The 25517-nt window shown below is 45.7% G+C and overlaps 1 protein-coding gene across 5 annotated transcripts; it reads left to right on the forward strand.

Annotated features, from left to right (window-relative positions):
• Positions 1-574: 574 nt before the first annotated feature.
• Positions 575-24488, forward strand: SALL4 (spalt like transcription factor 4). Of its 5 annotated transcripts, none has more exons than XM_083446783.1 (4): positions 575-743; positions 14368-16914; positions 20474-20772; positions 21913-24488. In XM_083446783.1, the coding sequence occupies exons 1-4, from the start codon at positions 671-673 to the stop codon at positions 22345-22347; spliced, it is 3354 nt and encodes a 1117-aa protein (XP_083302909.1). In that variant the 5' UTR covers positions 575-670; the 3' UTR covers positions 22348-24488. The 5 variants fall into 5 exon arrangements, with proteins under 5 accessions (XP_083302909.1, XP_083302913.1, XP_083302910.1 ...); XM_083446787.1 differs by lacking the exon at positions 575-743 and adding an exon at positions 982-998; XM_083446784.1 differs by lacking the exon at positions 575-743 and adding an exon at positions 1298-1335.
• The last annotated feature ends 1029 nt before the right edge of the window (positions 24489-25517 follow it).

Here is a 25517-nt window from a genome sequence, read left to right on the forward strand (position 1 = left end):
GAAAGGATCAATCTGCGTGCGAGGATGTTTCCTTCTGTGCCGGAAAGAGCACTTCTACTTTGATTTAATGCGTGGGAGATGGACTAATTAAATCCCTCCTCCGCTTGATGGTGTTTTTCGGGATTCTGAACCGAAGTGGGGGAAACCCTAACTTTTAAAAAAGGCAATTAAAAGGAGAGAGAGAGAGCGCAGAGGGATTGTTCTCTTCCGATTGCCCCGGAGGAGCCCGGCTGGTTGTTTGTTTACTTGCAAAGATGGATTCGGGACGCTCCGTGCGCCTCTTCGCTCCCCTTAAAGGGCATCTGATCCAATCAGGCGCTCGAAAGCGCTACGCCAAAGCCCCTCTGCGCGCCTTGCGCTCCGGGACTTCAGCGCGCACGCTTCCATCACATGGGCGAGCCCAGCGGCCGGCCCGAGACTACAACGCCCGGCGTCCCCTTCTTCGCCCTGATCAATGGACCTTATTTGAATAATCTGTGAGCTCTTGGACTCAGGCCAATCAGCTGTCAGGGACCCATGATAAATCGCAATGCATTATTGATAATCATAATTACTCTGACATGCGCATTCCGGTCCAGGGGAGTAATTTCCCAACTCTAGGAATTTGTTGTGAAGAAGAAGAAGAAGAAGAAAATAATTGCTACTATTTTGCTCCCGATGCGTGTGCACCATGTCGAGGCGCAAGCAGGCGAAGCCCCAGCACATCCATTCGGACGAGCAGCAAGCCCCGCGCGCAGCAAATGGTAAGGGCGACACCGCCGGAGCTCGCGGGTCACTCGCTAACTTTAATTGATGGGCAAAAGAAATCGACGAGGGAATCGGATCTGCGGGGGAGGGGACGGGGGGTGGGAAGAGAGGTCCCTTTTGTGCCAGGGGGTCTTTCTCCCAACGTTGCGCGCTGGGGTTGCTGGTTCGCGATCCTTGAGTGCTCCTTTCGGAATCTGGACCACTTTTATCCCACCTTTATTTCTAACGACGGCAGGAACGGATCGGATAATGTGCGTGCTCCTGTTGTTATTATTATTATTATTAATTTTAATATTCTAGCTTGGGACCCGTTCTCTCTCTCCCTCCCCCCCCCCAAAAAAAAATCAGTGTTGGACCTGGCTTCTGATCACTTTAGCTTTGGGGAGGATGAACTCTCAATACATAAATTTTTATTTAAAAAGACAACAACTCAGGCTTTTGTAGTGTGTGGGACTTCACCACCACCCCCCCGCACCAGGGGGGGAAACTTTCTATGGTGGTTCTAAGATCTCTTTAGCATCAACACCCCACCCCACTCCATTGTGTGGGACAATCTCGTCCTTAAATCCCAATGGATGTTGCTGGAAGGTAACTCATTTTTCCTCCTCCCTCCCCCCCCCCCACCTCCAGGAAATATTTCTGGGAGGGATGGGGCATAGGCGAGAGCAACACCTTTTGTAATGCAAGGCTGGCTGCCGGGGGGGGGTGTTGAATATTTCCCCCCACCCTTCCATCTCTTTCCTTATTTGGATGGGTCTCTTCCTCTTTCCTCTCCTGCGCACCCAAAACTTTGGGACGATCTTGGTGTTGGGGTCGGAGGGAGGAGAGCGAGCGAGAGATCGCAATCACTCGGGACCTTTTGTAGCCTGACCTCCAGCCATCTTTGATTTCCGACTTCCTAAAATAACTCCGGTGAGCTAATATGGTGTGTTGGGGGTGGGGGTGAGCAAAAAGGGAGAGATCTTTTTAACAGTCTTCCAGAACTCGTGGGCGCCTCCTCTCTCATTTCTACTACTTCTTCTTCCCCTTTTCCTTCTCTTCTATCGCCGGTGCTTCGTGACTTTTCCCCCCTTTTACAGAAAAAAGAAATTTGCTTTTACCTCTCCGGATCTCCTTGATCAAGGGAGGGGCTGCGTGTGGATGTTCAGCGCGGAGCAATGGGGATGTTGGCAGAACTCGCTCGAAGGCGAAGCGGAGGGCTTTAAATTCCTGGGTGGTGCGAGGAGTTTGGGATGGGAGTTTGGGGAGCCTCGCCGGTAGCAAGGCGGACGTGGCTGGCTTTACGCGTCCGGGAAAGCTTGATTTCGACTCCCTTTTATTAAATAAAGAACACGAATCGGAGGATGAGTGCAATAAAACATTGAAAGGTGTTAAGATTGGTTTATCGATGCAAACCCGAACCTTTGCAATTCAAGTCGAGCCTTTCGGGAATAAAATTAGTTTTCACAATGACTTAGATGAAATCCAGTTCCATAACTTGCAGATTTGTTTTAAAGTAGTTGTTCAGGGGCGAATGGAAACATTGGGATGCAATCTTGAAAGTGCATATTGTGCCTTTTTTTGGAAAGGTGAGGGGGAACTCGTTCAAAAGAAACCCCCCCCGGGAAAACTCCCCCCCCCCATGGATGGAAATAGTAGATAACAATGTATATTTGCGGGGGGGGGGAGGGGACGGTGCTATTCGCGACCCGCAGGAGGTGTGGGGGGCTTTTCTCCCGCGGTCGTCCGCCTCTTTTCTTTCGAGCCCAAATGTGCGATTGTTGAGTCCGGTTAATGGTGATTTAAGAAAACGGCAAGCTGGCCAGAAGGCAATAAATCCCATGTTTAATGCATGACTGTTTTTCCTTTGTGCATGTGCTTAGGATGGAGCGGGGCGGGGCGGCCACTGGAGGTGATGTTTCTTCCGTGTAAATCTCTGCCCGCAGCTGGGGAATCACCTCCGGGGGGCTCCCTTGAAACAAAAGGGTTAATGACGCCCTCGGAGTGGCGCGCTCCGGGAAGGCGGGGCCGGGAAGAAGAAACAAGAGGGTTATCGGGGAATTATTACTTGGAGGTGCCCCTCTCCCGCTGCAGGCACCTGGATTGCAAATAATACTTACTTGATCGACGTTTTGCACTTAAAAAATATATATACTTAACTTTGCACCAACGAAGCCTTCAGCATTACTGGATTCCGATACTGCAGAGCTCTGTAACTAGGGAAGGAAATAATGGCAGGGCGGAGGAGGAGGAGAAGAAGCCCCGCGTGCCACTAACGCGCGAGTGCGTTATCCGTAGTAAAAACACTCTTTAACTCGCGCGGAATTGTTTGAAGGTAACTTCTGGCGAGGGCGCGCGGGAGGTTGCGTGGGAGAGTTGCTCTCTAGCGCCACCCAGGGGGCTCTGCCGGCGATGCGCCGCCGGTATTGGAAAAAACGCATTTTCTCTTTATAGGGTCTTTCGGTTTTTAGTTGGGCGCTCGACAAGCTAAAATGAGACGGACACATGGCTAACTTTTCGGTCCTATCAGTGGGTAAAACTTAGCTGGTCACAATAATCCCATATGTTTATATTTCCCTTTTGCTGCTATTGATGGTTCTTAGAGGCTCGGTTAAATCTGCAGGAGCGCCCTGCCTCCTAAAGCGGTTTCGGGATGCCCTCCCTGGAACTGAGAATGTGTCCGTGGTGCCCTTGGGGCGAAGTGAGGCGGGCCTTAGTCTGCTTGGTGCCTGGGTGAGAGATTTGTCCTCTTTTTTCCCCGTCCCATAAAGCAAACTAGCAAGAGCTGTGTGGACGCTGCTCTGTGCTAAGTCACTTATTCATTTCTTTTCTTTCAGAAGAGTAGCTATTTGTTGGCCCTTTTTTTGCTGCGAGTGTGATAATAGAATTGGAAGGGGACATCCCGGGGTCATCTAGTCCAACCCCATGCGATGCAGGAATCTCCGCTACTTTAAAAGAATGCGGACTTTGATAGCGAAGCTACTGAGTTCATTGGATGCTTTTGCATTGGTGAAACAGGCTGTGGTCCTTTAAAGTGCCAGGGAATGCTTTTTTTGGTCTTCTGTTGTCCCCAAAAAACCCCCCCAAAAAGCACCATTTTCCTGGAAAGAAACCACAAATGTTTTGCAACAAATGTCAGGTATAGAAGAGCGTCTGCCTTGCATGCACATAGGGTTAAAAGTCAAGAACCTTGCCTGAAACTTTGAACAGTTTCTGCCAGTCAGTGTGGACAACACTGAACTAGTGATGTGACAAGTGGAAGGTAGTTTTTGTGTTCTGTAAATGCATTGTTAGTTGCGGAGGGAGAGGGGTTGGGTGTTAGGAATGAGGGGAGAGGGAAATGAAACCCAAGAAGGAATATTGTTCCTTGGTACCAAGTGTAGCCTGCCCTCCTGTATTTGCTGCAGAACAGCCCTGTGAGGTAGGATAAGCATGGTTTGCCCAAGACCCTCCCACTGAGCTATGTAGCTGAGTAGGGGTTTGGATCTATGGCATCCTCACATTTAAACTTGCACTCTCTACAAAACAGTGCGGAGGATGTAGGAGCTTTCTCAAACGAAGCAGAAATGTGATGGAGATCTTCACTTTCCTTTCATATTGTAAGGTAGAATTTTATTGTCCTGGAAGTTCATTTCATAATAGAAATAGAGTAGCAGAAAGTGTTGGTGGGTGTCTTAAAAACATTTTCTCTCAGTTCCGTGCATGGATTGCTCATTTAAAATCACAGCAAGAACTTGGAATATGCCCATATTGTGCACTTTTAAATATGGAAAGAGTAAAATTTGATCAGAAAATTCCTTCAAGGTTTCCTGCATATGCATAGCAAGGAGGCACAATTAAGCCCAACACTTCTATCTTTGGGCTTCGGGGGAAATAAACAGCAGACACAAAAATTGTGAAGCAATCTGAGAACCATCTCAGTGAAATGTGTGTGTATGTGTGTTTGCAGTTGTGTGGGGTGGGGTTGGGAATGTTGCTGCTAACCTAGTGATCAATTAGCAGGTCAAAAAAATAGCAGGTGGGTCACTTGAGAACAATAATTGCATACTGAAAATTAGCATTTCCCCCTTGCATTTTAGCTGCCCATTGTGTTTGATAACAGCCACAAGGCCAAATTCTTTCTTTCTTTTTAATGCTGTGTAGAATGTAGAACTTTTTCTAACACTTAGGAAAATTCCAGACCTGCAACTTGTGCACAGTTTCACTAAAAAAAGAAGTAATTACTGCTCACTATTGTGGTGACACATGCATGGCAGTTCCTTTCTATGGCAGCCATAACTCTTTAGACATGTGAATTGAATATCAAGAAATTCAACAAGAAATAAGTTTTGCTTCTTAAAAAGGACCAACTTGCATAAAGGGAAAGGATTAAGCAAAATAAATATCTTCTGATAAAATGAGCTCTCTTTAAACGTGCGTTGATGATAGATGTGGTGTTTATAGGAGCGTCTTGAGTTTATTTTCAACGTGATAAACTGAGAGTCCCAACTAAGATGTCATTTGCCCTCTCTGTTCTTTGCCTGGGAGAGATGAAATTGTTTTTAAAGGAAGCAATAGGAGAAGACCTGATTGGCAGGGCTGCTGGAGGCGCCAAGCATGGGGTGCTGTGCATGATGCCTTGTTCTTCGTTTTCTTCCCCATATCTCCCCCCCCCCCCGGAAAAAAAATGCCAGTGGAACACTATATTGGTTGTAGTGATCAGGCCTTTTCTGCGAAACCCGGCAGCTAGTGACGTTTTGACAGAGTTGCTGCTCTAACCTTTGCCTCCTCCTGCCTGCTGTGGGTGGTAAGTTGATGTCAAGCTTACAATTAGGACTCTCATGCAATTGACCCTGGCAGCGGGGCTTTCGGCTGTTTAGCTTCGCCTTAAACACTGCGCTAGTGTTAAGTGTGGTTTGGAGCTGCCTTGTTTATAGTTGAGGGGTCTTGCTGGTGGAAGTAATTGAGTGCGGAAGAAGAAGTGGTCCTTGGCTAAGGTAGAAGCAAGATTTTGTTCTCGCCCCCTTCCCTTTCTCTTCTGGGCACTGAGCTGCGATATATGGGAGGTGGGGGTGTCTCTGTGCCCCTTCAATACTGGGAGGGGGCATCATTGGTAGTGGTGGAGGGGGCAGAAATTCAGTAGCTGTTTATTTCTCATTGATCTTTAAATGCAAACCTGGGTTAGATCGTAAAATAAAAATAACCTCTTTATGGCTCTTGCAATATTTTGCATAGGCAGATGTAGTGCTATTTAGCAAATGCTTCGGGCAAAAATGCCGGATTGGCCAATAATACTGGGATGGGCAAAGTATTTCTGGTTTGTGCATAGATAACACATCAGTTGCGATTCTCTTTTTGTGAAATGCCACCCCTTTTGTTCTGCCTGTTGTTGTTTTAAAGGCAGTTCACTCTGACTATGAAAGCATACAGGTGTATTTAATATGAGGCAACACAAAAATTAACCCATTTCTGCAGAACAAAGCTATCTTCACTATAATAAATGCCTTTCTCTGGCCTCCTTTTTAATCTCCATGTTAATAGCATTGGAACAGATGTCCAGTTAAGGCTTTCATTTTAAGCCCAGCAGGTAACTAAGGACACTTCTTAAAAGAAGCTTGTCAGCAATCAGTAGCCTTAATTTTTTTTTAATCCCCTTTAAAGTTACTTCACATGGTAATGTGAAATTAAAAATAGATAAAGGTAAATCACCCCTGGACAGTGGACTATATAGAATCCTATTTCAAGGCTGTGTAATAAAGAGTATGTACCATTGAAACCTTTGTTTTTTCTTTATAAGTAAACATATTTGGAATCGGACCTGACAACTCTTTGTGTTTTCAGAACAAAACTGCATTTAATTTGTGGCTGTTGTTACAGTTCGAACACAAAAAGGTTCTCCGTGGGACCACCTGCGTAACTGAGTAGTATTGACCTAACTCTAATAATATCTGTGTTGTTGTCTTCAGTCATGCTTGGAATATTGGGAATGTTTTACAGCAGTCCACCTCTCTGCCCCCCAAATCCTCATATCCCTGTTATATTAATGGAACACAAGCTGAAATGTCCGACAAAAGAAATTATTCAGAGCGGTTGCCAGTGGTACTGGCAATGATCTGAATGAGCAGGATAAGTGTAAACTTTAAGAGACTTCAACATTAGCCCAATCAAGATCAACAAAACCTTTTAGAAAAGAATTTTGGAACGGGAGGATTCTCAAAACAGCCCGGTAAAAAATCTGCATGCATTGGACATGGGCCATTGACTTTATGTGGAGGGGGGAATGAACAGTGAGGGGGAAATGAAATGGAGTATTTTTGAGGTTGCAGACCCTACTCACTGCCATTTCTAATAAGCACTGAGTAATTGACTATATGGAGAGGGAGAGAGAAAGGAAAGCAGTCTTAAGTGTGTGTGTACAAATGATTTAGAAAGGACACAGCCAACCAAACTGAAGTATTTTGAAAAGGAAATAATTCCTAGTGAAATAAATGACTCCCAATCATTCATGATCCAGCCAAAAATAAGCGCTATCTGTCTTACAATAAGGTGACATATTTGGGAATTGCTGTTTGTAACTCAGTGGGCAACTTTTAAAGGCAAGGTGTGTTAGTTTTAAATCTAATCTGTGTACAGAGGTATGGTCAGGGAAATACTTTGAAGTATGGTAAATCTTCACTAATTTGATAATTGCAGTAGATTTTAAATGATATTATCTACTCCACAGACTTGGGCTTAATTGTGAGGTCTGAATTATTGCATCAGGCCTTATTTTAACACGTTCACATCAGCACGTTAGGGGTTACTTTCCATCCATTGTACTCTGAATAATCTAAACGTGCAGTCCTGTTCTGGAGGTTTGGCAGATGTAGGGCTTTCGGATTTTGTGGAAGCCCTACCATGCCAACAGAATGCCACATGATACCGCTATTGTGATGGATAACACCAGCAGAACAGCTAAAATGAGTTAGAGTAATTGGGTGGGACTTTGGTGACACAAGGCATGAGCACACTTAGACCGGATCCTAGCCCTCCTGACCCCAGTTGAAGAAGGTGCAACTTTACACCTGTGGCATTGGAGCAGACACAATGTGGCATCTTTTGTGGGTTGTGTGAGGGTGATGCTCAAGGCATGTCTCGCATCATCACTGAGTTTGTTGGCTTCCTCCTCACTAGAATTGTTTCCAGGGTCAATGGCAGCATCTCTGCTGTTTTCTCCTTGGCTGGCCCCTGATTGATTGTTGTTAGCAGAGTTTTCCAGGTCACCGTTTTTGTATTTTGTACAGTGGACCCTCTGGATATGAACTTAATTCGTCCCGGGGGTCCGTACCTACCCCAAAAAGTCTGTATCCGGAGGTGCTACTTCTGCGCACGTGCGTGGCGTGATGGAGCACTTCTGCACATATACACTTCTGGTTTGCTGCATTCGTAACTCAAAATTATATTACCTGAAGGTAACGTAAACCAAGGTACCACTGTACTTGTGTTTTTCTTTCTCCCTGGCTGAACATGCACTTAGAGGCTGTTCCACCAACATAGCAGTGCCTTAATGCAAGAACAGTGGTACCTCGGTTGAAGAACAGTCCGGTTTACGAATGATTCAGTTTACGAACTCTGCAAAACCAGAAGTAGTGTTCCGGTTAGCAAACTTTACCTCTGTCTAAGAATGGAATCCAAAAGGTGGAAGGACACTGGTGGTGGGAGGCCTCATTAGGGAAAGCCTGCCTTGGTTTAAGAATGGTTCCGCTTTAAGAACCGACTTCCAGAAAGGGTTAAGTTAGTAAACCGAGGTACCACTGTACAGAGTTGTTTCATAAATTTCCCTGCTGGGAGTACTGCATTCCAGGTCTTCTTTTGGAGAGAGGAAAACAGAACCTGTCTTCTGCAAGGACTGGATATGGGATTAAAAATTCTTAGTTTGAGGCATAGATATATACAGTGGTACCTCGGGTTACATACGCTTCAGGTTACAGACTCCGCTAACCCAGAAATAATGCTTCAGGTTAAGAACTTTGCTTCAGGATGAGAACAGAAATCGTGCTCCGATGGCACAGTGGCAGCAGGAGGCCCCATTAGCTAAAGTGGTGCTTCAGGTTAAGAACAGTTTCAGGTTAAGAACAGACCTCCGGAACGAATTAAGTACTTAACCCAAGGTACCACTGTGTGTGTTTTTAGCTATAAACTCCCAAATTGGAGTTGGGGATGGGCCTAGCATGTGCTACTTTTCTTTTTCGTTCAGATACACAGGACACCTTAACTGTATATTCACATTTCTATAAAGAATCTTGCACTGTTAGAGTAGCCGTGTTTAAGCACCTGCTCTTCAATCTGGTGACAAATCAGCCAAACTACACAACTTCCAAAGTACAGGTAGTGTTTAGTGGCCTGGGTTTTTTGGCCACCAAGAATGGGTGGTAGGCTATTGTGATCTGTGGACTTCTGAGAAGTGGTCTCCAGCTGCTCTAAGGTACCCTTTCTTTGCAGAGAAGTAAGACCCCTCTCAAGGGATGCGGGTGGCACTGTGGGTTAAACCACAGAGCCTAGGACTTGCTGATCAGAAGGTCAGCGGTTCATCGGTCCCTGCTCCTGCCAACCTTGCAGTTTGAAAGCACGTCAAAGTGCAAGTAGATAAATAGGTACCGCTCCGGCGGGAAGGTAAACGGCATTTCCATGCGCTGCTCTGGTTCGCCAGAAGCGGCTTAGCCATGCTGGCCACATGACCCAGAAGCTGTACGCCGGCTCCCTCGGCCAATAAAGCGAGATGAGCGCCGCAACCCCACAGTCAGCCACGACTGGACCTAATGGTCAGGGGTCCCTTTACCTAAGACCTCTCTCAAGGCAACAGTTTTGCTGAACAGTTGCAAAGGTGAAGGGGAGAAGGGTCATAGGTCAGTGGGGGAGTGGCACTGGAGGTCCCAGGAACAGTGGGAGAGTGCTATGGCTATGACCTTCTTCTGGGCTTCCAAAATGTCTCTGTTTAGCCACCATAGAAAATAGGATGCTGGCTGGAAGATATGTCTTGACAGGCTTCCAGGTCTTATGATCGCTTATGTTTCAGGAGCAGGTCTGAGAATTGAAAAGTAACTCTGAAAGTGGTGTCGAATTTGCATGGGGGAATGTGCATGCCAGATCTTCTCTTCTCATCAGCTTTTGTCCATTGAACTGGATTTCTAAAAATTAAAACCAGGGTGGATAAAAATCAATGTTTTTTAAAAATAAATAAATAAATAAAAATCAGATTTTTTAAAAATTTATATTGGATTTTTAAAATAAAATGCTTTTGGAGGAAAAATCTTTCTAAAGACAGTTTTCTATTTATGTTAAATTATAGTCCAAAGGCTATTCATCAGGAAATAAGGATTTGTTTTAAGTTTTTCATGTGTACCAAAACTCAGTCTCCTGGTTTGTTTGTTTTTTTATTATTAAAAAAAGTTTAACCATCAGTTAACAAACATGGATACATATGCTATAATATTATTGTTTTAGTTAAATAAATTGTTTACATTGTTATTAAGGAAATTATTTTTCTCCTTCCAATAAAGTACAGCGGAAAAGTTGTCCAAATATAAACAGTTAACTTATTAAACCTCACAATAATTTCGTAATTATCTGTCTATATATTTCTAATAGTATAACCAAATCTGTAATTTTTGATATAACTGTAAAAACTACTCTCAAAATTTATCACAGCGGTACCTCGGTTTAAGCACAGTCCTGTTTACGAACCATTCAGTTTACAAACTCTGGAAAACCGGAAGTAGTGTCCCGGTTTGCAAACCTTACCTCAGTCTAAGAACGGAATTCAAGAGCTGGAAGGGGACCAGCAGCGGGAGGCCTCGGTAGGAAAATGCGCCTCAGTTTAAGAACGGTTTCAGATTAAGAACGGACTTCCAGAACGGATTAAGTTCGTAAACCGAGGTACCACTGTACTGTATTAAGATTATACCAGCAAGAATGAAACTTTCTGTAAAAAAATGATTTAAATCAAGTCTTACTGACTAGTGATTTAAATCCAATCCACCCTGGTTAAAACAAGTCCAGCATAAACTGTGATGCAAAAAGTCAGATGGACAGGGCAATAGCACTGGATTTGGTGAAAATGGCCATACTTTGCCTATTATAACCTAGTAGGCCAAGCTCCAAAGCATGGTGGACCCCAGTTGGTCCACACTGGCCAGAAGCTCTCCATCCCTGGATATCTACACTTGTGGTGAAAATTTCCTTTTAAAAAAGCAACCAAATGTTTACAAGGCATCATATTCTGATATTTTCTCAAGCATGAGCTCTGTCGTAAGACATTTATTATTGAAGGAAGATCTTCAGACACAGGCTCTGGTCCCAGATCATATTCCTCTGTGGGTGTTTAGTGGTGGCAGTTCAAAGAAACGTTTTTCAAAAACTGCTTTTTCCACCACTGTGTGGGAACCCATTTTTGTGTGTGTGTTTGTTTGTTAATGCATGAACTTCCTGTTGAACATTTTCCACATCATTTTCCGTAAAATACCGTATTGATATAAATGATTCCATTCCTGCACATAATTTTGAATACCGTGAATGTGCTTTTTGGGCAACATGTTTGTGACGGTGAACCCACCTTTAACTTGTTTTTGCCTTCAGTGCTTAAAATACCACCTCCATTTTAAACAAACAAACAAACAAAAACCCACCTCTGGTTTTTGCTTCCTGTTCCTCATAAATCTGTTCTGTTGACTACTGTTGTGGGATATTTTAAAACCTAATTAATATCTGCAATGGAGGCTTATGTAGACTTTGCTTGGCTGGCTTCTGGCTACTATTTAGGGAAAGATGCTGAGACTTCTGCTTTGTGTCACCCTTGCCTAGATGTTGACTGGGAACCCAGCAAAACACCCAAGCCAATATATTTCATTATTGAGTGAAGAGTAAACATTTGGGGAAAGCAAGTGAAGAAATTGGTGATGTCATTAGAGGAAAGGAAAAGGGTATAAGGGAGGGGACTTCACCTCATCGGAATTTGCTTTTAAGGGAGAGGTAGGTGAATGGGTGGTCACACAGCTAAGGTAAGAATGAAGTCAACTGTGATCTGGACAGGGAGGTTGAAGCCAGTGTGATGTAGTGGTTAGAAACTTGGACTAGGGCTGAGGAGACTCGAGTTCAAATGACTACTCTGCCATGAGTGTCATTGAGTGACCTTAGATCAGGGATCAGCAAACTTTTTCAGCAGGGGGCTGGTCCAATGTCCCTCAGACCTTGTTGGGGGCTGGACTATATTTTGAAGGGAAAAAAATGAACGAATTCCTATGCCCCACAAATAACCCAGAGATGCATTTTAAATAAAAGGACACATTCTACTCATGTAAAAACACACTGATTCCCAGACCGTTCGCGGTCCAGATTGAGAAGGCGATTGGGCCGCATCTGGCCCCCGGGCCTTAGTTTGCCTACCCATGCCTCTCTATTCCCAACCTTACTTTACAGTGTGGTTGTGGTGACTCATTCTGGAGGGGAGGACACCATCCTGCACTGTCCAGGGGCAGGATATAAATGGAGTGAGTGGGAATGGATAAATGTCTCTTGCCAGGATAATAATGTGCAGGTGCTGTTAGGTCTGCATGCATATGCCCTTATAACTGTATGGAAAGAACAAACGGAATTGCAATCTTTGTGGGTGTGGGGCTTTGGGGGGGTGCATTTTTGTGCATATTACTAGGCCTGGGAGCTGCATTGCAAAATTCAGAGAAGAATGAACTTCAAAGGATAGCTCTGTTTTGGTTCTTGGATTGCTTTGGAAAGTGCAAAGTGGATAGCGCAAACTGCTTGCCTTCAAATGCAGATTGAATCTAATTTCTCCCCACCCCTAGCTGAGAGTGAGTACATAATACATCTTAAACAGGATGAAAAGTGCTGATTCCTTTCAGCTCACAAGGGGGGGGGTGAAGGGAAGGAATTGTTCTCCTCCCCTCATACTGGTGGGCATTAAAAAAATAATAATCAGACTCTGTACTTCCAAACAAACTCCAGTTGTCTTGTCATATTCTGATGCTGTACAAAGTTTCAAATTAGCCCTATGCATAATGACCTAATGATTTTAACTTTTAATGCAGGAAATCCATTGCAAGAGCCCTTTTCAGCCATTCTCTGTGTTTTAATTGAATGTTATACAGTACTGAAGAAGAAATGCTGTGTCCACAGCAGCAATTTCTGCTTCGACTCTGCATGTGTTTCTTGAGAAAGACCTGAACCTGAGCCCTTGAGGTGCAACCTTGAAATAAACATCTGAGATAAACATCTGCCCTCCTACAGTCTTTCCCCTCCATAATGGAGTGACATTTTATTTTATTTTGTAATTTCAGGGAGTTTACAAAATCTCCTTTTTGTTGATGGTGTAAACACCCAGGATCTCCACATGGGGGAGCATCTATAAGAAAAACTAACTTGAGGAAATTTGCAGTATAATTCCATCATGTTGGCTATTACTTTTTTTAAAAAAAGTTGGTATGGTCCTCCTTTCTGTATATAAGGTGGCACAGAGATAAGGCATCTCATTCTTGCACTTGCAGGTATATGTGAATGTCCAGCTTGGCTGTGTTTGTGGGTGCATTTGACTCCTTAAGGGATAAGTGTGCTTTCCTGATGTACGTCATTCCTGTTCAGAGAGCTTTTGCAGGAATCAAATCTTTATGGGATCAGGCTGTAGCCCAAATAGCGTCCAACCCCATGCAGATAGGGTTTTTTTTGGGGGGGGGCTCAGTGGTGGTGGCTGATGGGACTAATCAGGTGTAAGGCATCAAGGTGAACAGTGGGTAGAGCCAATGACTGGTGGAGCCAACTAATTCTAGTTTCGCCCCCACCCACCAAGAATCATAGAGTTTGAAGGGACACCGAGAGTCAATAATAATAATAATAATAATTAATTAATAATTTATTTATACTCCACCCATCTGGCTGGGTTTCCCCAGCCACTCTGGGTGGCTTCCAACAAAATATTAAAATACAATAGTCTGTTAAACATTAAAAGCTTTCCTAAACAGGGCTGCCTTCAGATGTCTTCTAAATGCAGGAATCTTTTGCCCAATGTGGGGCTCAAACGCACGACCCCAAGATCAAGAGTCTCATGCTCTGCTGACTGAGCTATCGCAGCAGAGTGGGGAGGAGGCTGACAGGTTGTAAATAAGAAGGCAGGCAAGTGAGAACAGACTGCAATTGATGGGGGCAGCGCCCCATTCACCTGAGTGAACCAGCCTCCACTGATGGAGTATGTGTGTGTTGCTGTCAAGGCACTTTGAGTTCCCTCATACTTTGAGCTGACCCTGTATTGCACACCTGGACTTCTTTAGTCTACCTGTTCTGTTCATGTTGTAGACCTTTGAATCTGGTATTGGAAGGCAATTTGCATGTATAGTGTATTCTGTCACTGCATAGCTAATAAGAAATGTTTTAAACCGGGGTGGTAGGGAGCTTAGCACCCAGATTGCTTTGACACTTGGCAGCAATGGGAACTGGATTTGGGTAAAAGGATTGAAAATCCTCCTTGATTGCACCTTGCATTTCTAATGTGCAAATGTCTTGGTCTACTAGCCGCCTTTTCCCAGCAGAGATATCTGATTGTGCTTTTGTTGCTGTAAAAGAACCTTGCTCTGAGACCCCTTCTCTCTCTCTCTTTTCCTTTCTGATGTCTCTTTCCAGGGAGTCCAGAAGACGTCCCAGGTGACAGAGGGGGCGAAATGAGTTCCAAAAGGTGCCGGACGGAGGAGACCAACATCTGCGAGAAATGCTGTGCAGAGTTCTTTGAGCTTTCCGAATTCCTCGAGCATAAGAAAAATTGCACTAAGACGCCACCTGTCCTAATCATGAACGACGGCGAGGTCACGGTGCCCCTGGAAGACTTCCCTGACAGCTCCTCGGGGAGTTTCCCCAGCAATCAGATGGACGGTCAGACGGCCAAAGAGAGCCCTGCCAAGAGTCACTCTGCTTCTGCGGAGAAGAGAGGAGAGAAGGTCGGCGCTGAACCGGAGGGAGGGATGTATCTCAAAACGGAGCCCCCTGTCGCTCCCGCGGCTCATGAGTTGAGCTATATGCCCAAACCTAAAGTACCAAACACTAACGTGACTTTGCAGTCCATACGTGGCACTAAAGTGGCTGTCAACCAATGTACCTCGGAGACTGTGTCTCCATCCATGGCTGGCCTCAACGCCATCCCCATGATCCTTGAGCAGCTCGTGTGCCTACAGCAGCAGCAGCTCCAACAGATCCAGCTGACGGAGCAGATCCGGATCCAGATTGCCATGATGGCCCCCCACATCCTGCATCCTTCCATAGCTGCTGCCGACCCGCTCAAAGCTTTGGGAGCCCACATGTCCCAACAACTGTCAGCTGCCGTGGCGTTAATCGGACAGAAAGCTGGGAACCAAAGCCTATCCCTGGAATCCTTGAAGCAAGGCAAACTACCTCATTCGAGTGCCGGCATGCCGGCAGCTGTCTCTATGGCCGGCGGGCTCACGCCAGCGGCCATCTCCTTGAAGCCCGACGCAATCAGAGGCCTGTCGGGCGCCATCTCCCGCTTCCCGAACCCTTTGCTACCTCAATCGTCCAGCTCGGTCATCTTCCAAAACCCGCTTTCGGCCATTTCCCCAGCAGCGGTCGACCCCTCGAAGAAGGCGAAAGGGAAACTGGCCACCCTCAACATGCCCGAAAACAAACCAAGCCTGGAAGAGCCTTCCTCCTTCTTCAAACACAAGTGCAAGTTCTGTGGCAAAGTCTTTGGCAACGACAGCGCCCTGCAGATCCACCTCCGTTCGCATACGGGCGAAAGACCCTACAAGTGCAACATCTGTGGCAATCGCTTTACGACCAAAGGCAACCTTAAAGTGCATTTCCAGAGGCATAAGGACAAATATCCCCAAATCAAAATGAATCCTTACCCTGTACCGGAACACCTGGACAACATGCCCACCAGCAGCGGCATACCCTATGGGATGTCTGTCCCGCTGGATGAATCCAACCTTATTGTAGACACCAAGCCCATCTTGACTGCACTGCCTACCTCTGTAGCTGCCAGCTTACCTCCACACGCTTCCAACTTGGCAAGCAGCAAGGATTCTTTTGCCGGTGTGCTTCTGAGTGACATGCAGCCCAGGCCTTCTCCGGAAAGCGAAGGTGGGTCTTCATCGGGTACAGCAAGTCACGAGTCGGGAGTCGAGCAGAACAGGAGTTCCCCGCAGGCCGGCTGCAGTGCAAGTGTGTTTCATGTGGGCAGAGCTGGTGAGCAAGGCTCCGAAACGACAAAGCTTCAGCAGCTGGTGGAGAACATTGACAAATCCGCGTCGGACCCCAACGAGTGCCTGATCTGCCACCGAGTCCTCAGCTGCCAGAGCTCCCTCAAGATGCATTACCGCACTCACACGGGCGAGCGGCCCTTCAAGTGCAAGATCTGTGGCCGCGCCTTCTCTACCAAAGGCAACCTCAAGACGCATTATGGAGTGCACCGCGCAAATACCCCCTTGAAGATGCAGCACTCCTGCCCCATCTGCCAGAAGAAGTTTACCAATGCCGTGGTGCTGCAGCAACACATCCGGATGCACATGGGCGGACAAATCCCCAATAGCCCAGTCCCAGAAAACACGCGGGACAACACTGAGGTGGAGGCTACTGTAGCTGAGAACAACGGAGACCCGTGTTGCCTGGAGGATAATGTGGAAGCCATGGATACAGAAGATCTGGAGTCACGGGATGGCCTAAGCCACTCTTCCAAGCCAATTGCCCCATGTGGTACTCCAGGCGAGCCTACGAGTTCTGTTTTCTCCAGCATTTCAGCCCTGGAAAGCCAAATGAAGATGGTGAACTCCACCTTGTCCTTGCAGCGCCAAAGCAGCCAGAAATGCAGCGATAATGGCTCAGGAGAGAGCGATGGTATGACCAATGACTCTTCCTCAGTAATGGGTGATGCAGACTATCAGAATGGCAGCCGCAGTCCTGTTGCCTCTGATTCAGCTTCTTTCCCAGCATTGTCTCCAGCCAACAGTCAAGCAGAGAGCCCCACATCCAAGTCTCCAGACTTTAACATCCAAGAGGACAGTGCAGCGGGAAGTAAGGCTGAGGGTCCCGAAACCCACACCCCGGGTCCTGAAATCCGTCGCGTGGAAAGGGATAGTGCTTTGGATCTAACTTATGGCAGTATTGGTCGAAAGATTATCAAAGAGGAACCTGGGTTGCTCTTCCCAAATGGAGAATATGGTGAGTCACCCTTTCTTTCTTTCTTTCTTTCTTTCTTTCTTTCTTTCTTTCTTTCTTCCCCATTACAGTTACTGTTACATCTATGGGTGTGTGCTTTGGCTTCACAGCTTGCTGACTGTGCCTGGCTAGCAAGTCTCTTGGACCAGGTATGGAGAAGCTGTGGCATTCCAGATGTTGATGGACTACATTTCCCATCAGCCCTGACCACTGGCTGTATTGGCTGGGGCTGATGGGAGTTGGGGTTTCGACCATATCTGGTGTGCCAGAGGTTCTCCAACAATGTGCTACAGAAAGGGAGCACCCAGCCTGGGAGACTCCCAGGTTGGAGAAATGCTACAGCTGCTCTCTTTGTGGAATTGGTATTGGTCTTTCTCTGGATCTAAAGCTAAGCAACATGATGGGAGGCTTGAGAACAATCCGATGTCCTCTTGCCATCAGATGAGCAAAGTAGAAGTCAGGTAACCACTGCCTCTGTTTCTTTGCCAGGCTTCTGCTTCCTCACCATCTGTCTGCCCAGTTTGTCCCAAATTCCCAGTGTCTGTAAAGCATCAAACCTAAATGTAATCAAAAAGACATGCACATCTAATGACACAACCCAAGATACCGTATTTTTCGCTCTATAAGACGCACCAGACCACAAGACGCACCTAGTTTTTGGAGGAGAAAAACAAGGGGGAAAAAATCTGATTCTCAGAAGCCAGAACAGCAAGAGGGATTGCTGCGCAGTGAAAGCAGCAATCCCTCTTGCTCTTCTGGCTTCTGTGATAGCTGTGCAGCCTGCATTCGCCCCATAAGACGCACACACATTTCCCCTTACTTTTTAGGAAAAAGTGAGTCTTATAGAGCAAAAAATATGGTACTTAAACTAGTTTCCTTGAGACAGGAGCAGTTGGGTGGTTTATTTTCTTTTTCTCCCTTTAAAGAGTGCTAGGGATACATGAAGGTGTCTGATTGAAAAGCCACAGTACTCTCATTGATGGGAGAAAGGAAAAGTTTGGTTTCTTGTTTCTGCCAGAGCCCCAGTTGCTTAAAATGGCTTGAGTGTATGGCTAAAGCAATGGCTTAAGAAGTAATGTGAAACTTCTGTGTTGCCTGCCCTACCCCCTCAGGAGGTGCATATTTCATAGAATCGTAGCATTGTAGAGTTGGAAGGGACCCAAGGGTCATCTAGTCCAACCCCCTGCAATGCAGGAATCTCAACTAAAGCATCCATGACAGGTAGCCATCCAACCTCTGCTTACATCCAACCATACACCTTCAGGTGTCTTTCTCTTCGCACGAGTAACCTTTTCAATTAAAATAGTCTCATAATTTTCTGTTGAATTTGCTGTTGTTGTTCATTTACAAAGCTTCAAATTAATTTCTCATTCATTTGGGAGGAAATGTAAGATAAATTTTCAGCACAGCACTAATTGAGATCATCCCTGTCATGCCACAAGGTCATATATACAGATGATCTTGGTGGCTGCTTTTATTGGCTGTTGAATCTTCTCTTGCGTGAGATTCTCCCAATCAAGGATGATCCCTGTGTTATATCTTAACAGTGCAACAGCTGCCACCAAGTCGCTGGCCTGTGGGTGGCATTTGTGCCATGCAGATAACCTGGGAATGATTTCCTTCGCTGTTGTTGCCCCCCCCCCCCACCAGGGCCAGCAGTAGCACAGAAAGTTCCCCATAAAGCAACCATGTGGAATTCATCTTCCTGTGTTACTGGTGCTGTGTGGGACTGGAAACAACTTGCTGCAAAGGCAATGATATCAAAGAGCCGTACCACATTAGACACCCAGACGATGCTAAAAGCTGAAAGATTGAAGGCAGGCAAAAGCAATGACTTCTTTGCACAGTTGAATTCCCTTCCACAAGAGGTAGTGCTGGCCACCAATTTGGATCGCTTTAAAAGAGGATGGGACGCGGGTGGCTCCACAGAGCCACCCACTTGCTGATCAGAAGGTCGGCGGTTCAAATCCCTGTGACGGGGTGAGCTCCCGTTGCTCAGTCCCTGCTCCTGCCAACCTAGCAGTTTGAAAGCACATCAAAGTGCAAGTAGATAAATAGGTACCACTCCGGCGGGAAGGTAAATGGCATTTCCGTGTGCTGCTCTGGTTTGCCAGAAGCAGCTTAGCCATGCTGGCCACATGACCCGGAAGCTGTACGCCGGCTCCCTCGGCCAGTAAAGCGAGATGAGCACTGCAACCCCAGAGTCGGTCACGACTGGACCTAATGGTCAGGGGTCCCTTTACCTTTACTATATATAGAGAGAGAGAGGGGGGGGGGATTAGATGAATTCATGGAGGAAGGCCATCTCCTATCTCCATTGCTGGGAATATCAGTAGGGCAGGTTGCTGTAGTGCTTACTTCCTGTTTGCAGATTTCCCACGGGCACCTGGTTGGCCACTGCGAGAATAGGCTACTGAACTATTGATTCTTCAATCTGTTCCAGCAGTTGCCTCTTCTATGTCTTGTCAGAAGCATTGTAAAACTATCTCCATTATGGGTGGGTCTAAAAGAGTTGGGAGTTAATGCCTAATGCAACAAAGCTATTATAACATCAAACTTTCGACATACGTCTTCTTTTCATCAATTTTTTTTTTAAACATCATTGAAAGAAGACATCAAAACCTGTGCTTAGCGAATACAAATTTAGCAAAATTTGTATGACACTTAATTGTCATTAAAGCCTCCTTTGTTACCCACCCAAAAGCAGAGGGTCTCCTCTCCCCCGTAGGTCTGGAGACAGGCATCCATTTTAAAGGATGACATTTGGCATTGGTCAAGCAGATTTGCCCTGCCTTTCCTGCACCCCTGAAGCCCACACGCTCCTCATGATCTGCTCCAGAAGGTCCCCTGATCCTCCTGAGCAGATTTTGGGGTGCCTGTGGAGCTGCAGGCTAGGGGAGAAGCCCATCTAGTCCAAGCTCCTGTGACCAACTGGATGGATGCACAGGGGAAACTCGCAAGCTGGATTTGATCCCCAAATGCTCTATTTCCTCCTGAAGTTTCCAGCATCTGATACTGCGGGCTCCCTCTCATAACCACCAGGGTTAGTTGCCTCTGATAGCTTTATCCAGCATTAATTTTTCTAACCTGCTTTTAAAGTCATCCAAGTTGCTGGTCGTCACTGCCTCTTGTGGGAGAGAGTTCCATAGTCCTAACTTCGTGCTGTGAGAATAAGTCCTTTCTCTTGTCTGTCCTGAATCTGAGTCCCATGGCATGAGTGGTAGTCTGTTTGGCTGGTGGACAGACCCTAGAATTCTATCCAAAGAGAGGTTTCCAGGTACACATTATTATTTTTTGTCCTGCTCTTGTAAAATAAGCCACTCAGCAGAATGCATGTACCGACGGCAACCAGCTATCCTATTTACAAATGACCTTGTGCTTTGTGCATCTGTCTCCAACCAGGCATATGATCATATGGTGATTTGTTCGCATTTGCTCAGCTGGATTTTGTGTGTGTGTGTGTTAAAAAAATGTCACTAGGTCCTTTGGAAACATTGAATCAGGCTCATCGCATTTAAGGTACCAATGCGTTCTCTGTCCCCCTTTTGAAATAATTCTGCAGGTCGAAACAGCATCCACCCTGCTTTTGTCAGAGCACCGCCAGGTCTTATAAAAATGGAAGTTCCTAGCGATCGCTCCATTACCACGGCCCATTTTATTGGCCCCCATGTGTTGTCGTCCTCTGGGCCTCTGCTGGTGCCGCCCCCTCGCCGGACTGCGAAGCAACATATCTGCACTACGTGTGGCAAGAACTTCTCTTCGGCAAGCGCCCTCCAGATTCACGAGCGGACTCACACGGGCGAAAAGCCCTTCGCCTGCACCATCTGCGGAAGGGCTTTCACCACGAAAGGGAACCTCAAGGTGAGCCAAGGAGGAAAAGCACTGATTTGTATTCAGGCGCAGAAAAAAATAAGTATTGATCCCTCGCTTTTCTTTCTCCAACCAAAACGGGACTGCTAGCGGTTGCTGTGGGAAAGCCAGAACAGCAGCAAACTTCTGAAGCTGGAACTGGTACTGTGGTCAAATGTGTCACTTGTCTCCTCCTTCCTGGGACCTTCCAAATGTTCTTGAGCTAAAACTCATCGTCCCTGACCCACTGGCCATGCTGGCTGGGTCTGAGGGGAGTTGTAGTTCAGCAACATCTAGAGAACTACAAGTTCCTCTGCCCTACTTTAATTATAGTTCAACATGAGTCCCTCTGTTGGGGTGGGGAGTTGGGCCCACCATCAGCAAGCCCACATGCGGCAATTGTGGCAACCTAGTCAGTTGTGTGGCCATTTATAGTCAATTGTGGATGTTCCTGCTGCATTAGTTATCAGTTGTTATTTTAATGGTGCACTTTAATTAATTTGTGATTAATTTAAGTAATCAGATTGATTTACTTTAATTGTGATTTATCTTGATGAGAAGAGGGGCTCAGGTGGACTTAGTGTGAATACCTTTGCAATCCTCCTTTTAAATGCATTGACTGAGTCGGAGCAGAGCCAGTGGCTGCAGCCCCTCTTCTCTCCATGTCTTGAATTTGACTTTGACGTAGAGGTCCACATTAAAAGGGCTTGTCTTTGTGTTGTAAACTGCCTCTTGCAGAGCTTCCTAAAGCCCACAAGAGTCTTAACTTCATTGACGTTCAGAAGGTTCCTGCTGCTTTAGCTCTTGCCGGGAAAACCCAGCACGGAGAATGTACCATGTTTGTGGGGGTAGGGAATTTCCTCTTGCCATCTGTCCCCTTCCCTTTTAATCGCTTGCCTCTTTAATCTCTTGCATCTGTGTAGCATCGTCATTCCAGGGAGTGCTTGGGGTTATTGCACTTTTCACTATTAACACACCCGTGAAAGCAGCTTGAGCGAGTGATGGACTTTGCCCAAGTCACAGTTCTGTGGCTTGAAACTCTTTCACAATGTAAATGCTTTACCCATAGCTCCCATTCGCTTCTTGCCAATGGATTGGTTAGAAGTGGAAACATCATTTTGATATTTTCCCCTCCTTCCTGTCTCTGTTAAGGTTCACGTTGGAACTCACATGTGGAACAACTCCCCCAGGCGTGGAAGAAGACTGTCCATCGACAACCCCATAGCTCTGCTCGGAAACGATCCCAAGAAGGTATCTGAGATGTTTCCCAAGGAGGTTGTTCCTACCTCGGTCAGCCTCGATCCCTCAGCATGGAACCAGTACGCTGCAGTCCTCAGCAACGGCTTAGCCATGAAAGCCAACGAGATCTCTGTCATCCAGAGTGGCGGTATACCTTCTCTTCCAACCACGATTGGGGGAGGTCCGGCAATCAACATAGCAATGAATTCCGCCACAGTCTCCAAGATGGATGGTTCCCAGTCTACGACTGGTTCAGAGATCGAGAAGCCCAGCAGCACCGCCACAGACACTGTGCCAAAACGCCAGTTCCCTCACTTTATGGAGGAAAACAAAATTGCTGTCAATTGAAAGCCAAGAAAACTTGAGAGGAAGCAGAATGGATTTTTTAAAAGGAATCACTATAGAAACATATATATATTATATTTTTAAGAGATTACACCTCAAGTATCCTTATTTTCCTATCAATGTGCAAATGAGTCTATGGTTGTCTTTGTAAAGAGTTGCCCAGAGTACAATCATGCTGGTTTTGTTTTGTTTTTTGTTTTGTTTTTTGGGGAGGAGAGTCTATTTAGGGCTCTCCTCTTTTTTTCTTTTCTTTTTTTGGAAAGATGCGGGTCTTGCAAAGTAGTTCTTACATGGATGACTTTAATGTGTAAAACGTTGCCCGTTTTACAATGTGAAAATCCAAAACCGATGAACGTATATACCTCTTTTTGTTTCGTTGTTACGGCTTAGAAATCAATTGTGGCTTCGAGAAGAGCAGGGTCAAATCAGTTGGCCATTCAGAGAGGGACGCAGGGAGTTTGGCACTCCTGGAATTCACGACTGATATGTGGAAAATAATTATGCGGGTAAATATCCAAGAATGCCACCCTTTTAGGATAGTACCTTTTGTGTGTGTGTGTGTGGTTTGTTTTTAAATGTGGTTTTGAATGTAATATTACTATAATGCCTACTGGACATGCAGATCCCACTTTACTCAGAAGAATGTGTTGTTGGATATGAAAATACATTTTTAAACTGGCACTGTCTGTTTAATCCACGATAAACCTTAAATACCTTGTACTGGTGACTGCTGCTTATTTAAAAACTACATGAACGCATGCACGCCATCAAGATCACTGTGCCAAAATCCTGATTTTGCAGTGCATTGCTGTTCCACACCCACTGCCACCCCCCAAATATGCCACATTGCAGGGAGGAAGTTGGGAGAGACTCACTGAATGAGCAGGAGGGTGAAAGCTTTGTATATACTGTCGAAAGGGAATTTGGATCCTTTGGGGAGGCTGAGTTTGGAATGTTCTGCTGGGAATCTCAAGGGACTGCGTTTTGGAAGCAGTTCACGTAGCATGAGGAAACCTTTCGCCTGTTCATGTATATTTGATTTTCTTGGGAAATGTCTGTATCAAGATTCTGTATTTAAAATGAAGTAAGGGGGGGGGTGAGGGGTGTTCTAATTTGCTAAGAAACTTCCAATTCAGAAATTCAGGGTGCAAACCACCCAGAAGTTTTATCTGTATGGACTTCCTGTGTTCTTGTGGTGCATTTGGAGTTTGTACAGGAGAAATCTAGGGTTGCTTGCAGGGGTGGACAGCTTCCTTTTTGACTTTGTGTATTTGCATTTTTTGGGGAGGGGAAAGCAAACCCCCCCCCCAAAAAAAACAACCCCTGATGGCATTTGTGTTTGTATGAAGGTTACTGGGATGGCCCTGTGGATTCTAAGTTATCTACCTCATTATTATTATATTATTATGTTGTTGTTCTTTTTGTAGTGCTGAGTGTCTATTTTTCTATCAAATAACCACTGTATTAAACTTGAGATCCAAGCAGAGGCTACTGTGCACTATTTGAACCAAAATATGATATGCTGGTAAGAATGTCTGATGATGTCATGGTGTGTGTGAGGTTTGTTTGTTTGTTTGTTTGTTTGGGGGCTTTCCCCCCCACAGCCCCTCCCCTCCTCGCTTCTACATAATCTCTCTTTGTGGATGTGAAGCTACATTGGAAAATAGAGCTTAGCATTCGGTATTAAAATGACTTGGAATGAACATATGTCTTCTCCCCCACCCCCCGAATTCAAGGGTCCAGCTGTGCTCATGTGGAAGGCTCATGAAACAATGTGGATTCAGTAATAATAATAATAATAATAATGAAAAAATACACTTTACTTGCACCATGTTGTTGCACCTGAACTATATTGTGTGTGTTTCTCCTCTCAGTTTTTGTTGTTGTTGCTTAGGATCAGTTTTTTGCCAAGTTGTGCCTTTCCTGCTGGACTTCGTAAAGAACACAACCCTGTTTACACTGTAAAATGGATCTTGTTACATTGAACATGCCAAAGGTTCATCCCAATCATCAAATGTCTCTTCTGAGTTGCGAATGTATGGACTTTTAAGGAAATACTGTGTAGCTTTTTTAAAAAAGAAAACTTATCTACTGAAACGTTTCTGTTGATGTTATGAAAATAAATTTGGGATGACTTTTTCACACTTAATGCATCTAACTTTCATTTTTGTGACGTTTATACAACTCTTTCAGTGTAACAAGGTGCTCCATAACCAATGCTCAATGTATTTTATGCTTTAAACAAAAAGAAAATCTGCACACAGGCTATTCAGATTCTGGGAATTGTATAAATTCTGCCAAACAGTGTGCCTCCCCCCCTTTTCAAAAGATTGCAGTACAGTCATACCTTGGATCCTGAACACCTTGCGATTTGAACGTTTTGGCTCCCAAACGCTGCAAACTCGGAAGTGAGTGTTCCCGTTTGCGAACGTTCTTTGGAACCCAAACATCCTCCGCAGCCTCCATTGCTTCCGATTGGCTGCAGGAACTTCCTGCAGCCAATCGGAAGCCGCGCCTTGGTTTCCAAACATTTTGGAAGTCAAACAGACTTCCAGAACGGATTCCTTTCTACTTCCGAGGTACCACTGTACATCCCCTTAGTATGAGTGCCAATGGTACTTTCCAGCTTTGCTAGTTGGAGAAGAAGCAAAGTTACTGGAGTGCTACACTAAACCAGGTGTAGAAAATCTGTAGCTCTCCAGTTATTGCTGGGCTCAAACTCGCAGCAGCCACAGTCAGCATGGTCAATAGCAAGGGATGATAGGAGTTGCCACAGGTTAGCTGCCCTTTGCCCTAAACTAGGGGTCTGCAACCCGTGGCTCCGGAGCCGCATGTGGCTCTTTTACACCTTTGCCGCGGCTCCAGGGCAGATACTAGCGAGGGGAGGAGGCGCATTGTGCGCCCCGACACTCCCCACTGTGGCGGGCGCTGTATTGGCTGTGATGTCGCATGGGGGCGGTACGTGCGTTACCGTCCCGACGTCACCTTCCCGCCCGCCCACCCGCTACATTGTAAGGGGCATGTACGCTGGTCACTGCATTGAAAGGGGGCATGTACGCTGGTCACTGTTTTGAAGGGGAGTGAAGAACACACACACACACACACACACAAAGGTAACTTGTTAATTTAACGTTTATTTCTATGAGGAGGAGTAATTCTGAGGGGTCAAACAA

This window comes from Podarcis tiliguerta (genome assembly GCF_965153285.1).
Source record: "Podarcis tiliguerta genome assembly, chromosome: 6".
NCBI lineage: Eukaryota > Metazoa > Chordata > Lepidosauria > Squamata > Lacertidae > Podarcis > Podarcis tiliguerta.

Excerpts from the sequence above, each read along its gene's own strand:
- SALL4 (XM_083446783.1), top strand. The coding sequence starts at position 671 with ATGTCGAGGCGCAAGCAGGCGAAGCCCCAGCACATCCATTCGGACGAG. Across the intron at positions 16,915-20,473 it reads CTTCCCAAATGGAGAATATG|GTCGAAACAGCATCCACCCT; the intron begins GTGAGTCACCCT and ends ATAATTCTGCAG. Across the intron at positions 20,773-21,912 it reads CCACGAAAGGGAACCTCAAG|GTTCACGTTGGAACTCACAT; the intron begins GTGAGCCAAGGA and ends GTCTCTGTTAAG.